Here is a 17,473-nt window from a genome sequence, read left to right as displayed (position 1 = left end):
AGTGGGAGATCATGTGACCAACTGTCGACTTTCGAGCCGCGTCAGCTTGTATATTTGGAACCGCGACACACGACGTTCTACTGGTGACTTATCGCTACGACTAAGCTACAAGCATGGATGAAATTGGCATCGAGATACAGAAGCAGGTGCGTGGTGTGCTCAGAAACTGCAGACCAACTCTGACAGGTGAGACCAGGAACCGACCTTCGAGCATGTTGTAACAGAGAAAGCAGCCCTCTTCCAAGAGCTGCAGGAGGAGGATCTGTATATCAGGTACAAGAAGCTCGCGCGGCATCTGGAGATGCTTGAAATTCAAGAGAGCTACATCAAGGACGAGCAGGCGAATCTCAAGCGCGAACTCATCCGCGCGCAAGAAGAAGTCAAGCGCATTCAATCCGTGCCGCTCGTCATCGGCCAGTTTCTTGAGCCCATAGACCAACAGACTGGCATTGTCGGCTCAACAACTGGCTCAAACTATGTTGTCCGCATCCTCTCCACGCTCGACCGCGAGCTTCTTAAGCCCTCTTCCTCCGTCGCCTTGCACCGGCATTCCAACGCACTTGTCGACATCCTCCCGCCGGAGGCGGACTCCTCCATAGCCATGCTGGGCAAAGAGCAGAAGCCTGATGTGTCGTACCAGGATATCGGCGGCATGGACACACAGAAGCAGGAGATCAGGGAGGCGGTGGAGCTGCCGCTAACACACTTCGATTTATACAAGAAGATTGGTATTGATCCTCCCAGAGGTGTCCTGCTCTACGGCCCGCCAGGTGCGCAGTGGTGCTGAGATCTCGATTTTCTTCTTTCGACTTATACGGAGACAGGCACTGGAAAGACTATGCTGGTCAAGGCGGTCGCACATCACACAACTGCGTCGTTCATCCGCGTCGTAGGAAGCGAGTTCGTGCAGAAGTATCTCGGAGAAGGCCCGAGGATGGTTCGTGACGTCTTCCGTCTAGCAAGGGAAAACGCTCCTGCCATCATATTCATTGACGAGATCGACGCCATTGCCACAAAGCGATTCGACGCACAAACAGGCGCGGATCGTGAGGTACAGCGGATCTTACTGGAGCTGCTGAACCAGATGGACGGATTCGACCAAGGCAGCAACGTCAAAGTAAGTACAGAGCTGGTGCTTCTGGAAACTATGAATAAATTTCGATGCTTCACAGGTCATCATGGCCACGAACCGAGCCGACACGTTGGATCCTGCATTGCTGCGTCCAGGACGTCTTGACCGGAAGATCGAGTTCCCACTACCATCGCGACGAGAGAAGCGCCTTATCTTCCAAACATGTACGAGCAAGATGAACCTTGGCCCTGATGTTGATCTGGAAGACTGTGCGTGTGTCTGACGACTCCTTCGCCATGAGCTTGGCTTGACTCTCCTTCAGACGTCTCACGCCCGGAGCGACTATCGGCCGCGGAGATTGCCTCCATCGTTCAAGCTGCTGGGTTGCAAGGTTTGTTCGCACCGAATGCCTGTGCCAAAGAAAAGCAGTGCTAATCGTTGCTCGTCGTAGCTGTGCGGAAAAACCGGTATATTGTCTTGCCTGCGGACTTCGAGGAAGCGTGGAAGGTGCGTTATTTGGTCATGTTTGGCCACCATGCGCGTGGCCACGAAAATTTTGACCATCTCTTTCTAACATCCATCATATATTCATCAGCAAAACGTGAAGCGTGCAGACGAAACACTGGATTTCTGTACGTCGACCTATTTATTGATTCACCAGCGTGTGCTTATCGCTTTCCTGTTCCATGTCAGACCGTTGATGGGTTTGAGGTTCTGTTTATTTCTGGTGAGTTCGCGCTGGACGTTCACCTCGGTTGACGTGCTCATATCAGCCCGCAGGCACCTGTATACTATTGGACAATCTCATCTTCAACCTGCACATTCTCTTGAGGATTTCGTTTTTCGCAACTTCTTGCGGGGTGTCGCCTTCCCCATGTTTTAGGAAGCTCTTTCACTTTAGCGTCTCACCGATACCTCCCACGGTTTGGCGTTCATTCTCCTGAGCAAAATTCATGACGTTTGTCTTTCCCGTTTTTAATTTTTGCCTCTTTTTCCACTGGTCGTGAGTGGCTTACATGGAGAGAGTGGTTCACACGCGGGACACATCAAGTTCATTTGAGTTGTTTCGCGTATATTTTGTGACATCTGAAAGATGTGCGAACACAGATTGTGCTTACGGTGAGTGTCGTCTGCCATCGATCCTCCATCTCTAAATGATACCTCCGCCGTCCAGATGTCGAATATATTTGTTCATCGCAGCCAAGACTCGCAGCAACCTTCCTGACGGTTCTTTTCTGAATCATCGCTCTCCAACACTCTGGGTGGCGTTTACTGATTTCACACGTTCATCCTCATTTTATGGGAGCCAGAAGGATATGTGTATCTTCTTCAAGATACATAACCCGTTGTCTTGGCGGTCCCTTCATGGTGGAGACGACCGAATAAGATTGACGGTGACACTCTTAGCCGTCTGAATGAGTCTGATTTGTAGTCACCACGTACTGTACTTACACCAGATCTGGCTAAAACATTAATGGAGTCCGCGCATTAATTATGCTTATGCCTATTATACGAATCGCATCGTAAGAAATCGGCGAAGCGCTGTGATCAAGATAACGGTGCCATGTGTGTGGACTGCATCAATGCATCAATGCTTTGTGGGATGACCGAGCTCCGTGGCTTTTTCTGTAGCAATCTGAATGGCACGAGCGATGGTCGAACGCACTCTACCATCCTCCATGGCCAAAAGACCGGCGATTGTGCACCCTCCTGGAGCTATAGAGCAATCAGATGACTTCTCAGGCTGCAATGCGGGCGAAACACGCACTGGTAACAGAGTCCTTAAGTTGTGCCGGATGCGTGCCCAGTTGCAATGTCATGCGAGCCGCACCCTGCAGTGCTGAGATCCGGATAGGCCATGTCAATTAAATTCTAGGAAAATCACGGCAGACTGCTCACTCTGTGCTGCCAACTCAAGTGCCTCGGCACGAGGCAAGCCCATCATTACACCCCCGTCAGCCATCGCCTCAAGGAAGATGCAAGCGAACGCGGGTCCCGATCCGGAGAGCGCCGTGCAGGCATCAAAATGCTTCTCGTCGAGGATGCGACACCGTCCGATTGATGAGAAAATGTTCAATATGATAGAGCGGTCCAGCTCAGGCGAGGCGGACGGAGGAAGGGTGCTGACTACTGTCATCCCCTCTCGGATCTGCGAGTAATCAGAATTAAAACCTTGGCAGACACCGAGGGTCTTCGACTGACTTTACATGGAGTGTTGGGCATGGCCCGGATAACCTTCGTAGATTCGGGTACCCATGCTCTCATTTGAGAGATCGTCACTCCGGCGAGGATGCTTATGAGGAGCTTCCCCTCTAACGCTTCCTTCATGCCGGGCTCCGTCAGGATGAGATGGGCCTGCTGTGGCTTGCAGCTACGCAGAGATGTAAAGCATGTCCCATGGACTCGAGGCTGCCACCCACCACAGTAGCACAACGTCGGACTGCTGCACACCGTGTACATTGTCCGAAACGAGGACTTTCACCGTGTGTCCGAGCGATCCGGAGGACGCGAACGTGGCTCTGAGCTTTTTCGCACTTTCTTCGCGAGTAACGCATGCGATGAATCGCGATGGTAATGCTTCGTCCTCCAGCTCGTGCGGTGTCATCGTCCCCGGAGTGTGGGACTCCCATTTTGCATGCGGGAAAGGACCCGCCACCTCCTTGGCTTCAAGGCTGGCGAGCACGCCGGATATGACGGCGACGCCCATCGTTCCGCATCCTGTGAGGTCACCTGCTGTCAGAAAACAGGGCAATGCTGCAACAACGCGGGGGAAAGACCTAGAACGCAGAGTGTGTAGCCCATCGTAAGTAGCGCCGACGAATTGAGCAGATCGCCAGCTGCGGGTCGTGCACGACTTTAAAGCAGCTGAAGCGGAGGAGACAAGGAACAAAGCAGAGATCATGGCTTCGGAGTCTCTCAGCCCAGCCCCAGCGTCCGAATCGGTCTCAATCCCAGAGTCTGGGGCCAAGTCAACTGCATCTGCTCTACTCCATACGCATGTATTTGTTACCGTAGGCTCGACTCGCTTCGACTCTCTCGTGCAGACGGTCCTCTCAGTGCAGCTGTTGGAGGCGCTGCGCGCGCGGGGGTACTCAGAACTCGTCGTGCAGTGCGGCGACTCCGAGTTCGACGTGGGCAGCTTCGAACAAGCAGGCAACGAACTGGTGCAGACGAATAATGGAGTCAATGTGCATGTGTGGAAGTTCAAGCCGTCGCTGCAGGAGGAGTACGAACGAGCCGATCTAGTCATCAGCCATGCCGGTACGCGTCCCCTCGCTTGCCTTCATTGCTCAGAAGTTCATTCCTGTCAGGCTCGGGCACGATCCTTGACGTCCTCCGTCTCGGCAAACCTCTTATCGTCGTGCCAAATTCTAGGTTGCTGGACAATCATCAGCAGGAGCTTGCATCGGCCCTTCAGTCGCTCGGCCACCTGCAGGCGACCACTACCGCGTGCGTGCGATCCCCTTCCCTCGTGTTATCCTTAGACCCACACGTTGTCAATATAGCGATCTACCACAAGCTATCGAAACGTTGGACGTCTCCAGCTTTGTGCCATTCCCGCAATTCAACGGAAGCAGATTTCGTGAGCTGTTAGATGAGGAGATGGGCTATGACGCCAGCGACACGGAGGGCTAAGCAGGCGCGTCGGTATTGATCTCCTACCACCATCCACCACACATACACGGCTACTGTACTACCTTGAAGGAAGATACCACAAGCATAATCCATCATATCCTGTTGTCCTTGGCATGCCTGCTGCGACTGCTGTGAAAGCCGTGACAGTATCTGACGATCCTCAAGTATACGAGGACGAGCACGTCCATGCCGTCTACGATGAAATTGCGCCCCATTTTTCATCCACGCGCTATAAGGTGTGTGCACGACGCATGCTGATCTTGACTTTCTGACCGTGAATGCGGCCATAGCCATGGCCGATCATCGCTTCCTTCCTAGCCTCTATTCCTACTGGATGGGTCGGCCTTGACTCCGGCACGGGCAATGGCAAATATCTCCTTCTACCATCCGATCGTCCAGGCGCTGTTTGGACAGTGGGGCTCGATATGAGCAGGAATCTGCTGGAGATGGCACAGTCTGCTGGAGGACAACGGAGGGAGGTCGTATGGGGCAATGTGCTCGCTATGTCGTGGAGAGCGGGGGCTTTCGTTCGTGCGCTGTGCTTGCTTACTCCAGTTATTGTTGTACTGAAGTGATAGCTCTCTCCACATGGGCCACAGGATTTTGTGATTTCAGTCGCAACGATACACCACCTCTCTACACCTGCCCGGAGAAAGCTAGCAGTGCAGGTACGTCCCGATCCTCAAACCGTGATATGCTCGCCGGGATGCATCTGAATAATGGTGCAGCGTCTTCTGGAGTGTATCTCACCCTCGCATGGCCGTGCGCTCATCTATGTGTGGGCGATTGCACAAGACGAGCTGTCCAAACGTAACATCCCCACAGAGGGTTCAATTTCCCGCGACATATCAAGAAAAGGCCAGGATGTCTTCGTGCCGTGGGTCCTGTCCTCCCAGCCTCAAGCAAAGACAGCAGCCGAATTGAGAGGCAAACGGAAAGAAGGCATCTCATCGATTAGCCCATCGCCTGCACTCGCACAGGCATCGAAAAATAGCCAGCAAATGCCGGACACATTTAAAATCTTCAATAGATACTACCATATGTTCGCGCAAGGCGAGCTGTCCGAGCTGGTTCGTGAAGCAGCCAAGGACCTAGGCCTGGTCATAGGATGTCCATCAGACGAGACAGACGTATGTGATGGTGAGAATGTAAGAAGAGGTGTCGAGATAGTGCAGGATGGGTGGGAGCGGTCGAACTATTACGTAGAGTTGCGTTGTTGGCAGCATTGATATACGTATGCGCGCGAAGTCCCTCTGAACATTACCCTATGCATAACCATGCTGTCGTGCCGCAGGGCTCTGGCAGCAAAATAGTGAACGATGCATTTGACGACTGCCGCCAGGAGGTGTTTTGTAGATCACGAAGCAACGCCGCGCTAGTGTACATGAAACCCAGAACAAAACTACTCGCTCGCCGCCATGACTGATCGGCCACGCATTAGACAAGTGAGCGATTTTGAGAACCTGAATGCAACTCACTGGCATTGATCAAATCACCCCCACTCTCCTTCAACACGCGCACGGCTTTTGCACGCGAACAGCCAACCTGCTGGATGACGAGCTCAATATCCTTTGGCTCCACACCGGTCTCGTCCACGGGACCCTCCTCGTGCACCTCCTCGAGTTCAGGGATTTCGTCGTCATCCTCATTGTCGCCACCCACGCCTGAACTCTCAATGTTCGGCACCGCGCCGGTGCCGCTCGCGAGCTGCTGGGCAGCCGAGAGCTGTGCTTGCTGGTTCATGTCCTCGACCTGGATACATGTTCAATAAACACGACAGAGAAGTGAAAGACGCGTCACCCACCTTGGCCTCACCGAAGACGATATAGCAGTCACTGTTAGGCGACTTGTACACGTCGGGCGTCGCGATCACGAACAGAACCTGCTGCGCTATGAGTAACAGCCTGTGTCCGGTATTCCTCTACGCACATTCTTGGGACGGCGGAGGGTAACGCGCGTGATGCCAGGGACGCGCTTGAGACCGAGTCCGAGGAGAGCCTTGCGAGCCTTGCGCTCCGATCGCGACTGGATCTTGTCGAGAGCCGCCTGAGAGGTCGGATCCTCTTCGTGGTCATGATCGTGACCGTGGCCGTGGTCGTGGTCGTGGTCGTGGTCGGAGTGGTCAGAGTGGATTTCCTCGATAGTAGCGGACATCTGATCAAGGGTTGGAGCGCGTCAGTACGCGTTCACGTCGGCATTACATCCAGAATCGATATGTGGCATCCATTGTCGGGATCCCGTCAGAGCGGCAAACCGATATGATGATACACTCCCTGTGCCGAATAAGTGCTCACCGCGACTTTTGGGCTGGGTAAGGTGGGTAGAGGCCGAGCTCGTTACGTGCGACAGTGGCGAGGGCTGCTGCTCGTCGGGCCAAACCCTAACCCTAGCAAGCGACATGTGGCACCTCGAGCACATCCCGATAGGGAAGGTTCTGCAGTTCAAGTTTGCCACTGGGCATCTCTGCATTCCGAAATGCAGGTCTTTTCGGCCCTCGCCCTACAAACAGCCCGGTTATAATGCAGACATTGCTTCATTGCTCGACGCACACCATCAGTCAGCACGAATGCAGCCGCAGAGTTCAGAACTCTGCCTTAACACTTGCCAATCATGGAGGATGATGCACCGGCGACGTCATGCTAATGGATCGAATATATGAAGCACGGCTCGGTAGCGATTGTTCTCGAAATGCCTTACTGCTTCGCCCTTGCACACTACAATGGACTCTTCAAGCCCTGAACTTAAAGTCTGTGGAGACTTATCACCCCCCGCCTAGTACATGTCGGCGGGCATGACCATGATGAGCTTCAAGCCCATCAATGCTACTCACCAGCACCTATGTGCATTCCATGTCTACTCGTATGTATTCTTGCTTTTGAGGTACAGCTTTGCGAGAAAATTCACTTCGTGCTTACGTCCATCATGGGCACGATCGTACCCGACATCTCGAGGCGCACCGCTATTAAGTACTCATCTAAACCATGATTTTCACCAAGGCATCATTTATGATTCGGATAAGGCCAATACAAAGCTCATTGGAATTGAGTACATTTTCTCGGGGAAGGTGATGCAGAGCCGTAATTATTTACTCTTGCCCGGACCTTCAGATCTTCGCTTCGCTCCCTGCGGAAGAGAAAAAATTCCGCCACTCACGCACATATGAGATTGAGAGCGGCCTACTCCAAATGCAAGCAAGGCAGTTCGTCCCTAGTTCGTCTTTGCCTGAATGTGCACGTCCTTCAACATGCAACAATCCTTGTGGGCACACGATGGTAGCTATTAGATAGCCGGATCACATCGATATCAAAGGATGGGACGGCACAAGCTGGTATAACACATTATGTAGGAGTAGCTACCGCAGAGCACCTGAATATCAGAGATGAGCACATCATAGCCCGCAAGCGGAGTCGTCGACCTCTACGGCCGTGACGTTGACAATCCCTAGTGACCGAGCTTGCCCGCCCGTTAACGCGTCCATTGCCTCCTGTGCGATATTGAATCCGTCCTTCGCGTAGTCGATTGCAAGGACGCTGATGCTTCTCGTGGTCCCATTGCTGCTGCCGCTCCCGTTTCTGCCGAAATAGAATAGCTCCCAGCAGGTGCCACAGCTACCCGAGCCGTTTGCAGCAACAAACGAAGCACCACCGATGTATGGGAAGGACGGAAGTGAGGATAGGGTGGTAAACCCAAGTGGATTTAGAGAGTCGGAGCATGCGAGTCTTGACATTGGGGTGGAGGCGTTGGAGTAAATGCCGTCGAATGAGACGGGCTCGGAGAATTGTGCGAAGGCGAGCACAAATAGATGAATGACGGCGAGGGTGGAGCGCATGAACATCATCTGGGGGATAGAATTGGCTTGGAGATGGGCATTAGCTATGGAGAATGATACAGCTCAACTTCAGCTATTTCGAGGTGTCTCAATCTTGACCATTGGACTAGCAGAGCCATGGTCCAGTCAAGTTGTAAGTGCGTCCTGAAGTCGATCTAAGACTGACAGCATGCATGAAACAGCTTCCAGCATGACATATTGCTTCACCGGTCCATTTGTTTGCGGATACGAAAAGCACACCAATAAGAGAGTAGTTACCCTTGAATGCCTTGGACAGCGAGGCGCAGATGAGGATTCTATCGCCATTGCATTTTCATCTACGGATCTATTCGGTTCAGCATTCGCATTTCCGAGATGTTGTTGAGGGTGGACCAGAAGCAGTGGAATAGACGCGTGCATGCCATCCTCAGCCGACCATCATATGGCATCCGACGCCGCCTCCCACCTCTCTCGGCCACTCCGTCTCCTTCTCGAATCCGCCCCAGAGGCACCCTCCGCCGAAACCATCCTCGCCCTTGCCGATAGTCTCGTCCTCGAATTCTCCACCTCGTCCAGCCCGGGCGCTCTCCTCAGTGCGCTTGAAGAGGAGCTCGAAGAAATCTACGATCAGGTCATCGACCATGCCACTCCAAACCAGGCGGAGGTCTTCCTCGCCGTATTGTACCATCTTCATCCCATATTGCCGCCTGCATCGATTATCTCGACTTGGTTTGACCTGATATTGCGGCCGGCGCTGCGCGAGCCGAAGCTGCCTACCCCTTCCGTGGAGCATGCGAAGCAGCTCATTCTGACCGCGCTTGACCCTGACTCTCGTGCGATTGCTGTGGCGGATGATGCTTCGGATGAGGAAAGGGAGAGCGAACGCGCAAGACAGAGGGAGAAGATCGGCGAATTTCGGCGGCGACTCATGGACTTGTATCTCTTGGATGCGCTCAATGAGAGTTCCGGTGAGGATGTACTTGAGTGGGCGGCACTTGATACGGACCAGCGAGAGAAAAAGGCCTGTTGGAAAGCTAACCTGGAGGACATACTTGTCAGGGTTGGGCTAGAAAGGCCACAGGTATGGATGTTGCTTCATCAAACACCGCGATAGTCTGCTCATCTTCACATCTTCGCACACTGTAGGATTTCTTGACCGTTGTCTACCACTGTTTCTACTCTCCAAATACGCGCTTGCAACTGTTCATCCTCCTCAATCGATATACCTCTCGGCCCGAATTCCAAGACGTTTCCTCCGTATTTGCCTCTCACATGTTAATGACGAACATCATCCACTGCCTCATCTTTGACGGCTCTTCCACCGTCGCGATTCACGGTCTTACCGTGCTCACAAAATTGCTACCGATCTTCGCCGTTAAGGCTTGCGAAGACCTCAAACGCCTCCTTCCTATGTTATACGTTGTCCTCGCTCGCATCATCTGCTGGCGCGAACGCGAGAATCCTCTGCCTTCTCAGGCCTCCAATTCTAATGCCATTGCCGACAGCGACGCGGAGAATAATGACGAACAGGGCCTTCCAGAGACTGTATATGCGCTCCCAATGAGAGAGGATCTGGATTGGAGACGTTTAGAGCAGACCTTTCACGGCGGCGCGTCGTCTCCGCCATCCGCAGCCGACTACTTCAGGTTTCTGTACTACCTCTTCCCGTGCAATACCATTCGCTTTCTGCGATTCCCCGTTCAGTATCTGACCGGTCGCGAAATTGACAACCCGTATGCTATTCCATGGGAAGAAGCGCTAGACGAGGAAAAGATTCGGAGCAAAAGCGAGGCAAGTAATTCTGGGCTTGTACGCCAACCGTTCGTCGAAGTCTGACATAGGATATTAATTAGCCACTAATGCGCGGACATATCCTACACCCGCTGCTCATCTGGCGCGGACCCGAAGAGGAACTCGCGCGTCCCGACTTCTGGGCTCAGTACGATATCGCGCGCATCGTCGGCGACTGCACAATGCTGGATGTGCGGAACGCGGCGCTCGGCATGCAGCAGCGCGCGCCCGCGTTGCTCTCTACCGACCTTGGTTCCAGTTCTTCCCTTGTCTCCATGCCAGTCGCCGTCGCGCACACTCCGTCTCTGCCTACCTCCATCGAACCGTCCCGTGTCTCCTCGCCGACGATTATCCCGGGAGACCGTATCGCCCTGCCGGCACGTCCCCGGGTGTCCCTGCAGGACATGATCGCGACGTCGGTCGCGCTCAAGTCCGGGCTGGACGTCGAGATGGTGGACCCATCACCATCATGGTCCATGTTGCTCTCGTCGCGGCCGCCGACCCGCTCGCCGTCGATGGACGCGGTGCCTCAAGAGCATGCGGAAGGCGGTGAGCGGGCACGGAGGGGCTCGCGGGAGTCACATCAGGAGTGGGGCGGGCAGCACGTGCCGATGCAGATTGGGCAGGCGTTGGCGGGGCTGCAGAGGGAGGTGTTGCTGTTGAGGAACGAGCTCAATTTTGAGCTGTGGAACGCAAGAGAGAATGTGAAGCATATCGGGAGGCTGTACGAGGACCGGGTGCTGTCAAAGACGGCCGAGCTGGAGAGGCAGGGACTGGTGCGTCAGTCATTTCAATGTGGAGTAGAATGCAGTCTTATGCTAGTTGTGGGTGTAGCATAACAGGCTGCGAGAGTACAAAGCGCAAATGACGCATTTGCAGCGTGCGCTGAAGGAGCACAAGTCGCAGGCGTTGACAGTGAAGAACCAGTATGTGGACTGGAATCGAAAGTTGCAGGACAAGGTTGCAGAGTTTAAGAACAAAGTCAAGAGTTTGGAGTCGGAGATGAACGCTATGCGCGCAGCGGACAAAGACGCTAAGGCAAGTTTTGTGATTGCATCATGATACGCTATGAAGCGTTGTCTAATTGATGGACATATCTGTAGGAGAAGTACGCCGCGCAAGACAGGCTAGTAGCAGAATCGGCGCAGAAGGCGTTCGAGTTGCAGACGAAGATCAAGGAAAGCAAGCCCAAGGTTGATAGGTTACACGATTATGAGAAGCAGATCGAGCAGCTCATCAAACTGCAGCGTCTATGGTGAGAAGGCTTTTCCTTACGTTTCGAGACTCATTGTACTCATATGCACCAAATATAATAGGGAGATCGACATCAACAAGCTGAAAGAGCAGACGGAGTGCTTGCAAGTCTTCACGAGTAAATATCACAAGATGGAGCTAAGATTGGATACCTACGAGAAGACCCACGCTGAGATGAACGAAATGATGCGGTATGTCTGTGTCTGACTGCAATATTACAAGACATTGAGGCCTACTTCAGAAGCTACCGGCAACGCGTTCACACGCTGGAGACTCAGCTTTCGTTCGCACATAGACAACAGGACAGTACGCGTAAAACAATAGCATTGGCCAATATGTCGTCGGCCGGTGCAGAGGTGAGCAGGTTAAAGCAAGCGAACCAACGGCTACGAGACGATAACGCAGAACTACGGGAGGAGATTGAGGAAGTGAAGGCGATGGTCGAGTTGCTGAAGCACCAGGTGAGCGAGCAGCGGAGGGTTAGCATGAACATGGGCAGGAGGCATTCGCGGTCGGTGTCGGGCATGCAGGAACAAGGAACTGAGAGTGACGCGGCGTCGACATGAGGTTGAGGCGATGGTTCGAGTGGCTGCAGGTGCTTTGTTGTGATCACGATCGGGGAGGAGTTGTTGTACTCAAGTGTAACGCGGAAGGATATGGAATACGGATTATATTATACTGATCCCGAGGTCGAAGGATCCGCGAGAACTTTCTTAAGTGTGCTTAGCAGGAGCAATACAAGTCATTGGACGATGTGACAGCGGGAACATGGGTAAGTCTGGCCATCGTCTCCTTCAACGGCGGTGGCGGCGTGCTCGAGGCGTCGGGCGTCGAAGCGAGTCCGAATAGAGCAGGTGCTGTGGAAGGAGATGGAAGATGATGGAAGGTCTGCGAAGGACAAGCGCTCGTAAGCACGTCCAAAGGCGGTCGAAAAGGGATCGAAGGTTCGAGAACAACGTCCGAGCTGGAGTACATAAACCCTCCTTCCTCGCTTCTCCTCTTCAGCTCGTTCTTCCATCTTCCACCCATCTCCTGCTATACCCTTCATCGCACCCTACTCCCGAACAAAATGGCTACCGAGAGCTTTGGCTTCCAGGCCGAGATCAGCCAGCTGCTCGACCTGATTATCAGTAAGCATTCCTGCCTTTTGGCGCGACACGATCGATGATTCTAATATTGACCGTGCACAGACACCTTTTACTCTAACAAGGAGATTTTCCTTCGTGAACTTATCTCCAATGCGTCCGATGCCATCGACAAGATTCGCTATGCGTCCCTAACTGACCCCTCCGTCCTTGATACCTGCAAGGACCTCTACATTCGCATCATCCCCGACAAGGAGAACAAGATACTCTCCATCCGTGATACCGGTATTGGTATGACCAAGGCCGATATGGTCAACAACCTCGGTACCATCGCAAAATCCGGAACAAAGGTATGTATTTCAACTTCGCATGTGTGGCGCGCGCCAGACACGCTAACGCGTCCTCTACAGGGCTTCATGGAGGCTCTCAGCTCCGGCGCCGACATTTCCATGATCGGCCAGTTCGGTGTCGGTTTCTACTCTGCGTACCTCGTCGCCGAACGTGTGCAGGTCATCTCCAAGCACAATGACGACGAGCAATACATTTGGGAGTCTGCAGCTGGTGGCACCTTCACAATCACCCCCGACACCATCAACCCTCCTCTCGGTCGCGGTACCGAGGTGCGCCTCTTCCTCAAGGAGGATCAGCTCGAGTATCTCGAGGAGAAGCGCATCAAGGACATCGTCAAGAGGCACTCAGAATTCATTTCCTACCCCATTCAGTTGGCGGTCGTGAAGGAGGTTGAGAAGGTCAGTATCACTTTCGCGTTACCGTCGTTTCAAAGCTTTTTCTGACCACATTTTCAACAGGAAGTTGAGGATGAGGAAGAGGAGGAGGCGAAGGAGGAGGGCGAGGAGAAGCCCAAGATTGAGGAGGTTGAGGAAGAGGAGAAGCCGAAGAAGACGAAGAAGATCAAGGAGAAGGAGATCCAGAACGAGGAGCTCAACAAGACGAAGCCCATCTGGACGCGTAACCCCGCCGAGATCACACAGGAGGAGTACGCCGCCTTCTATAAGAGCTTGACGAATGACTGGGAGGAGCACCTCGCTGTCAAGCACTTCTCGGTCGAAGGTCAGCTCGAGTTCAAGGCCATCCTCTACGTCCCCAAGCGGTAAGTGTTTTGGTTGCGATTATCTATTAGATCGATACTGAACGTACGTTGTAGTGCGCCTTTCGACCTCTTCGAGACCAAGAAGAAGCGCAACAACATCAAGCTCTATGTCCGCCGTGTCTTCATCATGGACGATTGTGAGGAGCTTATCCCCGAGTATCTCAACTTCGTCAAGGGTATCGTCGACTCCGAGGATCTGCCACTCAACATCTCGCGCGAGACGCTTCAGCAGAACAAGATTTTGAAGGTCATCCGCAAGAACCTCGTGAAGAAGTGCATGGACCTTTTCAGTGAAATTGCGGAGGACAAGGACAACTTCAACAAATTCTACGAGGCGTTCGGCAAGAACATTAAGCTCGGTATCCATGAGGATGCGCAGAACCGCAGCAAACTCGCCGAATTCCTCCGCTTCTACTCGACGAAGTCGACAGAAGAGATGACCTCTCTGAAAGGTGAATATATGCGCGCGTCTCTCAGTGTTATGGCTTCATACTAACTGCTCATCGACAGACTACATTACTCGCATGCCCGAGGTGCAGAAGAACATCTATTACCTCACTGGCGAGTCGCTGTCTGCCGTCAAGGATTCACCCTTCCTTGAGGTGCTGAAGAAGAAGGGCTTTGAGGTTCTCCTTCTCGTCGACCCCATCGACGAGTATGCTATCACCCAGCTCAAGGAGTTCGATGGCCACAAGCTCATCTGCGTGTCGAAGGAGGGTCTCGAGCTTGAGGAGACCGAGGAGGAGAAGAAGGAGCGCGAAGAGGAGGCAAAGCAGTTTGAGGACCTCTGCAAGACCGTCAAGGATGCGCTCGGCGACAAGGTCGAGAAGGTCGTTGTCTCTAACCGTATTATCGACTCGCCATGCGTGCTCGTCACTGGCCAGTTCGGCTGGTCGTCGAACATGGAGCGTATCATGAAGGCGCAGGCGCTCCGCGATTCGTCGATGTCATCGTACATGGCGTCGAAGAAGACGCTCGAGCTCAACCCGCACAACCCGATCATCAAGGAGCTCAGGAAGAAGGTCGCGGAAGACAAGGCGGACAAGTCCGTGCGCGACCTGACGTACCTGCTCTTCGAAACCGCCCTCCTCACATCCGGCTTCTCTCTTGACGACCCGACGTCGTTCGCGAAGCGCATTCACCGCATGATCTCGCTTGGTCTCGACGTCGACGAGGAGGAGTCTGCGCCCGTGCCATCGAGCAGCAGCGAAGTTCCTCCTCCGGAGGAAGCCTCGACGTCCTCGGCGATGGAGGAGATCGACTAGATGGCAGCATTAGATGAATGTAATTTCTGTAGCTTTTTTCCCCTTCGTGTATCACCTGTTGTGCTTGGTGTCGGGCTTTGTTGTCTTTGCATCATCATATTGTAGTGTATTTGCTACGCACTTGCATCAAAATCAACTCATTGCATCTCTTGAAGTGTGGTGGATTCCGAGATGAACAGTTCTTTCAGTGATCTGTCCGCGTGTTCACGGCTTGCTTGTTAGGAGTCAACTTGTTGCCCAATGTCCCAATGTAACGTACAAGAACAGTAACGAATACAGGATACATACAGACTGAAAGATAGAGCCAACGACGAAAGAGAGGCAGAATCATTTGGTTTTGTATGCGAATAGCTCCGAACTCAATTTGGGGAAGGTACGATACTCCTCAGTCGTTCACATAAGCCTCTCGCGCAAGACGCGAGGAATCTTCAACTGCCGCCTCCGGGTACTCTTCCATTCCCAAGATCTCAATCGAATCCATTAATTCGCCCCTCGTCGACATTAGGGTTGTGAGACAAAAGAACTAAATTGCTGCTGAACGCGTCGCTATACGTGCCGCCAACAAACTCGAGATTTTTGAGCTCGGGGCAGATGAGATTCCGCTTGACCCCCGCCAGCGACTCGTATGGTGTCCTCAGCGCTTCCAAGGCAGAGGAAAGACACTTTGTCGCCATGTCTATGAAGCGCAGCATGCGCACACGAGCCATGCTGCGCAGGACTCCCCGCCACTGCGGCAACGGCAAAGACAGCTGGGCTGTCGGGTCCGACACCATGAACGACTCGACGTTACTGAGGTTGAGCGCCGCCGAGACGTATACGACCGCGAACTGGGGGGCAGATGTTGTGCAACTCCAGGAGGAACGACGTTTCATGGGAGAGTGCCCTGCTTTGCGCGTATGCGCGCATAACTACCTTCCTTTCGGCCATGGTGAATATTTCGAAAGTGCGGAAGTTGCAGAGCGTGTGGATGGCGGTGTAGTCTTTGGGGAGCATGCGGTATATGTGCCTGTACGGGTCTTCTATGACAGCACGGAGCGTGATCTTTGTGTCTCCAGGAAGCGACAGGTGCGCGAGGATGGCGGAGATGTATGAAGGCTGTATGAAAGACAATTCTAGTTCCCGCAAATCAGGCAATGACACAAGTCGGTCGATCCTGGTGACGTTGGGAACCAGCCGTGTGATCTGGCCGTCAGGTTGGTAATGTATCATGAACGTTTATAGAGCAGGACATCGCTCGAGGACGTCCAGCAGACGGTCAACCTGCGACAGCAGATCGCATTGATCGAGAAGTTTTAGATGCAGTAGATTTTGGTATGTAGGTGTCGTCCACGGAAGAGACACGCACGAGAGGGTGACCGAGCGCAGAGCAGGCGTCTCCCCGCTAAATAGAGGGCGCGCTGTGAAGGGGGTCACCGTCGGCGCCGTTAGCCTGCCAAGACGCGCCAACAAATCCATAGGGTCCATGGGGTCCATGCGGAGCGTAAGCTCCTCCAAGTGCGGCGCGCCCGTCTTGAGCCTGAACAAGAGAGTATGCATGAACTTTATCGGCTGGACGTACGCGGAGAAGGTCCGGATTCGATGGATGTGCGGTTTGAGCACCATCGTGACGTCGCGCACGGTAACCGATGTCTACGAAGATGTGCACCAGGTTCCTCTTCGACCGGCGCAGAAATTGAGCTGCTCGACACTTGTCGTTGAAGGAGACTGTTGTCCAAAGTTGGGCATTGTCCAGCGCGACAAGACGCCAGCGTCGGCAGACGTGGCTGATCACCTCGAACATTGGGATTCTGTAACGCGCCTCGCTCGCGAAACAGAAAATCGCTGATAGCAGTTCTTCAGGCAAGCGGTGGATCAGAGCCTTTGAGTTCCGGAGCGTCTTTTTTTCCCTGGCACGCCTCAGGGCCGCTATTGCAAGTGCCTCATAGTGTTGGATTCTGTCATCTAGGCAACGGAAGTCGTCCACATCCTGGAGTAGCGGTGACCGTAATGGCCTGTCTATGATTGATTTCGTCATCTTATTGTTAGCGGACGTCCTGGAATCATGAGATTGTTTATGAAAGTATCAGTAAAGCACGTTGTAAAACACACTTAGTCTTTGAATGCTAGTGATTGACTCTGAAAAACCTTTTAAATTGCCGTCTAACCCTCTTCTCGGTTCGCGGTTCGCGGTCTAAAATGACCACGTCTGCCAACTGTTCACGAAGACGAAAGATACGAAAGATCAGCTGGACACTTTTGGTATGACACGGGAATTCGACAAGCTAGAGACGTGGTATCCGTGCAAGACCGTACCTGCCGTTGAGCCATAAACGGTCCCTGATTGTCTCCCTAGGCAGACCTTTTAAATCACCCTGAGTGTGATGGATCTCAGGAACTCCTGGGTCCGCTCTCGCCTATCCCGTCAGGGATCTCTAGCTTAAGTGGAGGAGTAAAGACCAACTCGAAACTGAG

General features: G+C 53.3%; 10 protein-coding genes across 10 annotated transcripts; 6 read left to right on the top strand and 4 right to left on the bottom strand.

Annotated features, from left to right (window-relative positions):
- The first annotated feature begins 23 nt into the window (after positions 1 to 23).
- LAESUDRAFT_506330 (26S proteasome subunit P45) lies at positions 24 to 1,996 on the top strand. Its single transcript, XM_040902723.1, has 9 exons — positions 24 to 146; positions 197 to 770; positions 825 to 1,117; positions 1,173 to 1,341; positions 1,395 to 1,463; positions 1,524 to 1,579; positions 1,668 to 1,704; positions 1,766 to 1,799; positions 1,853 to 1,996. The coding sequence occupies exons 1-8, from the start codon at positions 114 to 116 to the stop codon at positions 1,771 to 1,773; spliced, it is 1,239 nt and encodes a 412-aa protein (XP_040767210.1). The 5' UTR covers positions 24 to 113; the 3' UTR covers positions 1,774 to 1,799; positions 1,853 to 1,996.
- Positions 1,997 to 2,392: 396 nt separating this feature from the next.
- Positions 2,393 to 3,953, bottom strand: LAESUDRAFT_722432 (pyrroline-5-carboxylate reductase). Its single transcript, XM_040908208.1, has 6 exons — positions 3,850 to 3,953; positions 3,493 to 3,790; positions 3,275 to 3,443; positions 2,972 to 3,221; positions 2,841 to 2,912; positions 2,393 to 2,788 (listed from the first exon to the last, which is right to left on the bottom strand). Exons 1-6 carry the CDS (start codon positions 3,872 to 3,874, stop codon positions 2,661 to 2,663), a joined length of 942 nt encoding a protein of 313 aa, XP_040767209.1. The 5' UTR covers positions 3,875 to 3,953; the 3' UTR covers positions 2,393 to 2,660.
- A 19-nt stretch (positions 3,954 to 3,972) lies between these two features.
- Positions 3,973 to 4,708, top strand: LAESUDRAFT_646760 (glycosyltransferase family 1 protein; the record flags this gene model as incomplete). Its single annotated transcript, XM_040904007.1, has 3 exons — positions 3,973 to 4,333; positions 4,384 to 4,522; positions 4,579 to 4,708. The coding sequence occupies 3 exons, from the start codon at positions 3,973 to 3,975 to the stop codon at positions 4,706 to 4,708; spliced, it is 630 nt and encodes a 209-aa protein (XP_040767208.1).
- LAESUDRAFT_506334 (S-adenosyl-L-methionine-dependent methyltransferase) lies at positions 4,671 to 6,032 on the top strand. The gene is made up of 4 exons (XM_040902724.1): positions 4,671 to 4,944; positions 4,999 to 5,235; positions 5,308 to 5,376; positions 5,437 to 6,032. Exons 1-4 carry the CDS (start codon positions 4,822 to 4,824, stop codon positions 5,935 to 5,937), a joined length of 930 nt encoding a protein of 309 aa, XP_040767207.1. The 5' UTR covers positions 4,671 to 4,821; the 3' UTR covers positions 5,938 to 6,032.
- Positions 6,033 to 6,110: 78 nt separating this feature from the next.
- Positions 6,111 to 6,862, bottom strand: LAESUDRAFT_712013 (nascent polypeptide-associated complex, alpha subunit; the record flags this gene model as incomplete). The annotated part of the gene is made up of 4 exons (XM_040906880.1): positions 6,111 to 6,130; positions 6,187 to 6,460; positions 6,513 to 6,590; positions 6,638 to 6,862. The coding sequence occupies 4 exons, from the start codon at positions 6,860 to 6,862 to the stop codon at positions 6,111 to 6,113; spliced, it is 597 nt and encodes a 198-aa protein (XP_040767206.1).
- A 622-nt stretch (positions 6,863 to 7,484) lies between these two features.
- On the top strand, positions 7,485 to 7,995 carry LAESUDRAFT_646807 (uncharacterized protein; the record flags this gene model as incomplete). The annotated part of the gene is made up of 3 exons (XM_040904009.1): positions 7,485 to 7,615; positions 7,676 to 7,772; positions 7,816 to 7,995. Coding segments are annotated over 3 exons (408 nt in total), but the record flags the coding sequence as incomplete, so codon positions are not given.
- Positions 7,996 to 8,096: 101 nt separating this feature from the next.
- Positions 8,097 to 8,537, bottom strand: LAESUDRAFT_646451 (SnodProt1; the record flags this gene model as incomplete). Its single annotated transcript, XM_040903985.1, has 1 exon — positions 8,097 to 8,537. One exon carries the CDS (start codon positions 8,535 to 8,537, stop codon positions 8,097 to 8,099), a length of 441 nt encoding a protein of 146 aa, XP_040767204.1.
- Positions 8,538 to 8,943: 406 nt separating this feature from the next.
- On the top strand, positions 8,944 to 12,229 carry LAESUDRAFT_722428 (uncharacterized protein). The gene is made up of 7 exons (XM_040908207.1): positions 8,944 to 9,597; positions 9,663 to 10,307; positions 10,370 to 11,083; positions 11,142 to 11,345; positions 11,411 to 11,562; positions 11,624 to 11,752; positions 11,803 to 12,229. The coding sequence occupies exons 1-7, from the start codon at positions 8,959 to 8,961 to the stop codon at positions 12,125 to 12,127; spliced, it is 2,808 nt and encodes a 935-aa protein (XP_040767203.1). The 5' UTR covers positions 8,944 to 8,958; the 3' UTR covers positions 12,128 to 12,229.
- Positions 12,230 to 12,630: 401 nt separating this feature from the next.
- Positions 12,631 to 15,022, top strand: LAESUDRAFT_646639 (HSP90-domain-containing protein; the record flags this gene model as incomplete). Its single annotated transcript, XM_040903996.1, has 6 exons — positions 12,631 to 12,691; positions 12,752 to 12,996; positions 13,057 to 13,395; positions 13,456 to 13,757; positions 13,812 to 14,209; positions 14,268 to 15,022. 6 exons carry the CDS (start codon positions 12,631 to 12,633, stop codon positions 15,020 to 15,022), a joined length of 2,100 nt encoding a protein of 699 aa, XP_040767202.1.
- Positions 15,023 to 15,489: 467 nt separating this feature from the next.
- LAESUDRAFT_756423 (uncharacterized protein) lies at positions 15,490 to 16,624 on the bottom strand (the record flags this gene model as incomplete). The annotated part of the gene is made up of 3 exons (XM_040912173.1): positions 15,490 to 15,849; positions 15,935 to 16,204; positions 16,283 to 16,624. 3 exons carry the CDS (start codon positions 16,622 to 16,624, stop codon positions 15,490 to 15,492), a joined length of 972 nt encoding a protein of 323 aa, XP_040767201.1.
- Between the last annotated feature and the right edge of the window lie 849 nt (positions 16,625 to 17,473).

Source organism: Laetiporus sulphureus (genome assembly GCF_001632365.1).
Source record: "Laetiporus sulphureus 93-53 unplaced genomic scaffold LAESUscaffold_7, whole genome shotgun sequence".
NCBI classification, from domain to species: Eukaryota; Fungi; Basidiomycota; class Agaricomycetes; order Polyporales; family Laetiporaceae; genus Laetiporus; species Laetiporus sulphureus.
Note: the sequence above shows the minus strand (reverse complement) of the source record. Positions and strands in the feature narration are given on the sequence as shown.

Bases quoted from the DNA above. Each gene is read 5' to 3' on its own strand.
- LAESUDRAFT_506330 (XM_040902723.1), top strand. From the start codon at position 114: ATGGATGAAATTGGCATCGAGATACAGAAGCAG. The intron at 771-824 runs GTGCGCAGTGGT...ATACGGAGACAG, and splicing joins CCTGCTCTACGGCCCGCCAG to GCACTGGAAAGACTATGCTG. The intron at 1,342-1,394 runs GTGCGTGTGTCT...ACTCTCCTTCAG, and splicing joins TGATGTTGATCTGGAAGACT to ACGTCTCACGCCCGGAGCGA.
- LAESUDRAFT_722432 (XM_040908208.1), bottom strand. From the start codon at position 3,874: ATGGGCTACACACTCTGCGTTCTAG. The intron at 3,791-3,849 runs GTCTTTCCCCCG...GTGACCTCACAG, and splicing joins CTACACACTCTGCGTTCTAG to GATGCGGAACGATGGGCGTC. The intron at 3,444-3,492 runs GTGGGTGGCAGC...ATCTCTGCGTAG, and splicing joins TCCGACGTTGTGCTACTGTG to CTGCAAGCCACAGCAGGCCC.
- LAESUDRAFT_506334 (XM_040902724.1), top strand. From the start codon at position 4,822: ATGCCTGCTGCGACTGCTGTGAAAGCCGTGACAGTATCTGACGATCCT. The intron at 5,236-5,307 runs GTTCGTGCGCTG...CATGGGCCACAG, and splicing joins CGTGGAGAGCGGGGGCTTTC to GATTTTGTGATTTCAGTCGC. The intron at 5,377-5,436 runs GTACGTCCCGAT...ATAATGGTGCAG, and splicing joins GGAGAAAGCTAGCAGTGCAG to CGTCTTCTGGAGTGTATCTC.
- LAESUDRAFT_722428 (XM_040908207.1), top strand. From the start codon at position 8,959: ATGGCATCCGACGCCGCCTCCCACCTCTCTCGGCCACTCCGTCTCCTT. The intron at 11,084-11,141 runs GTGCGTCAGTCA...TTGTGGGTGTAG, and splicing joins AGCTGGAGAGGCAGGGACTG to CATAACAGGCTGCGAGAGTA. The intron at 11,346-11,410 runs GCAAGTTTTGTG...ACATATCTGTAG, and splicing joins CAGCGGACAAAGACGCTAAG to GAGAAGTACGCCGCGCAAGA.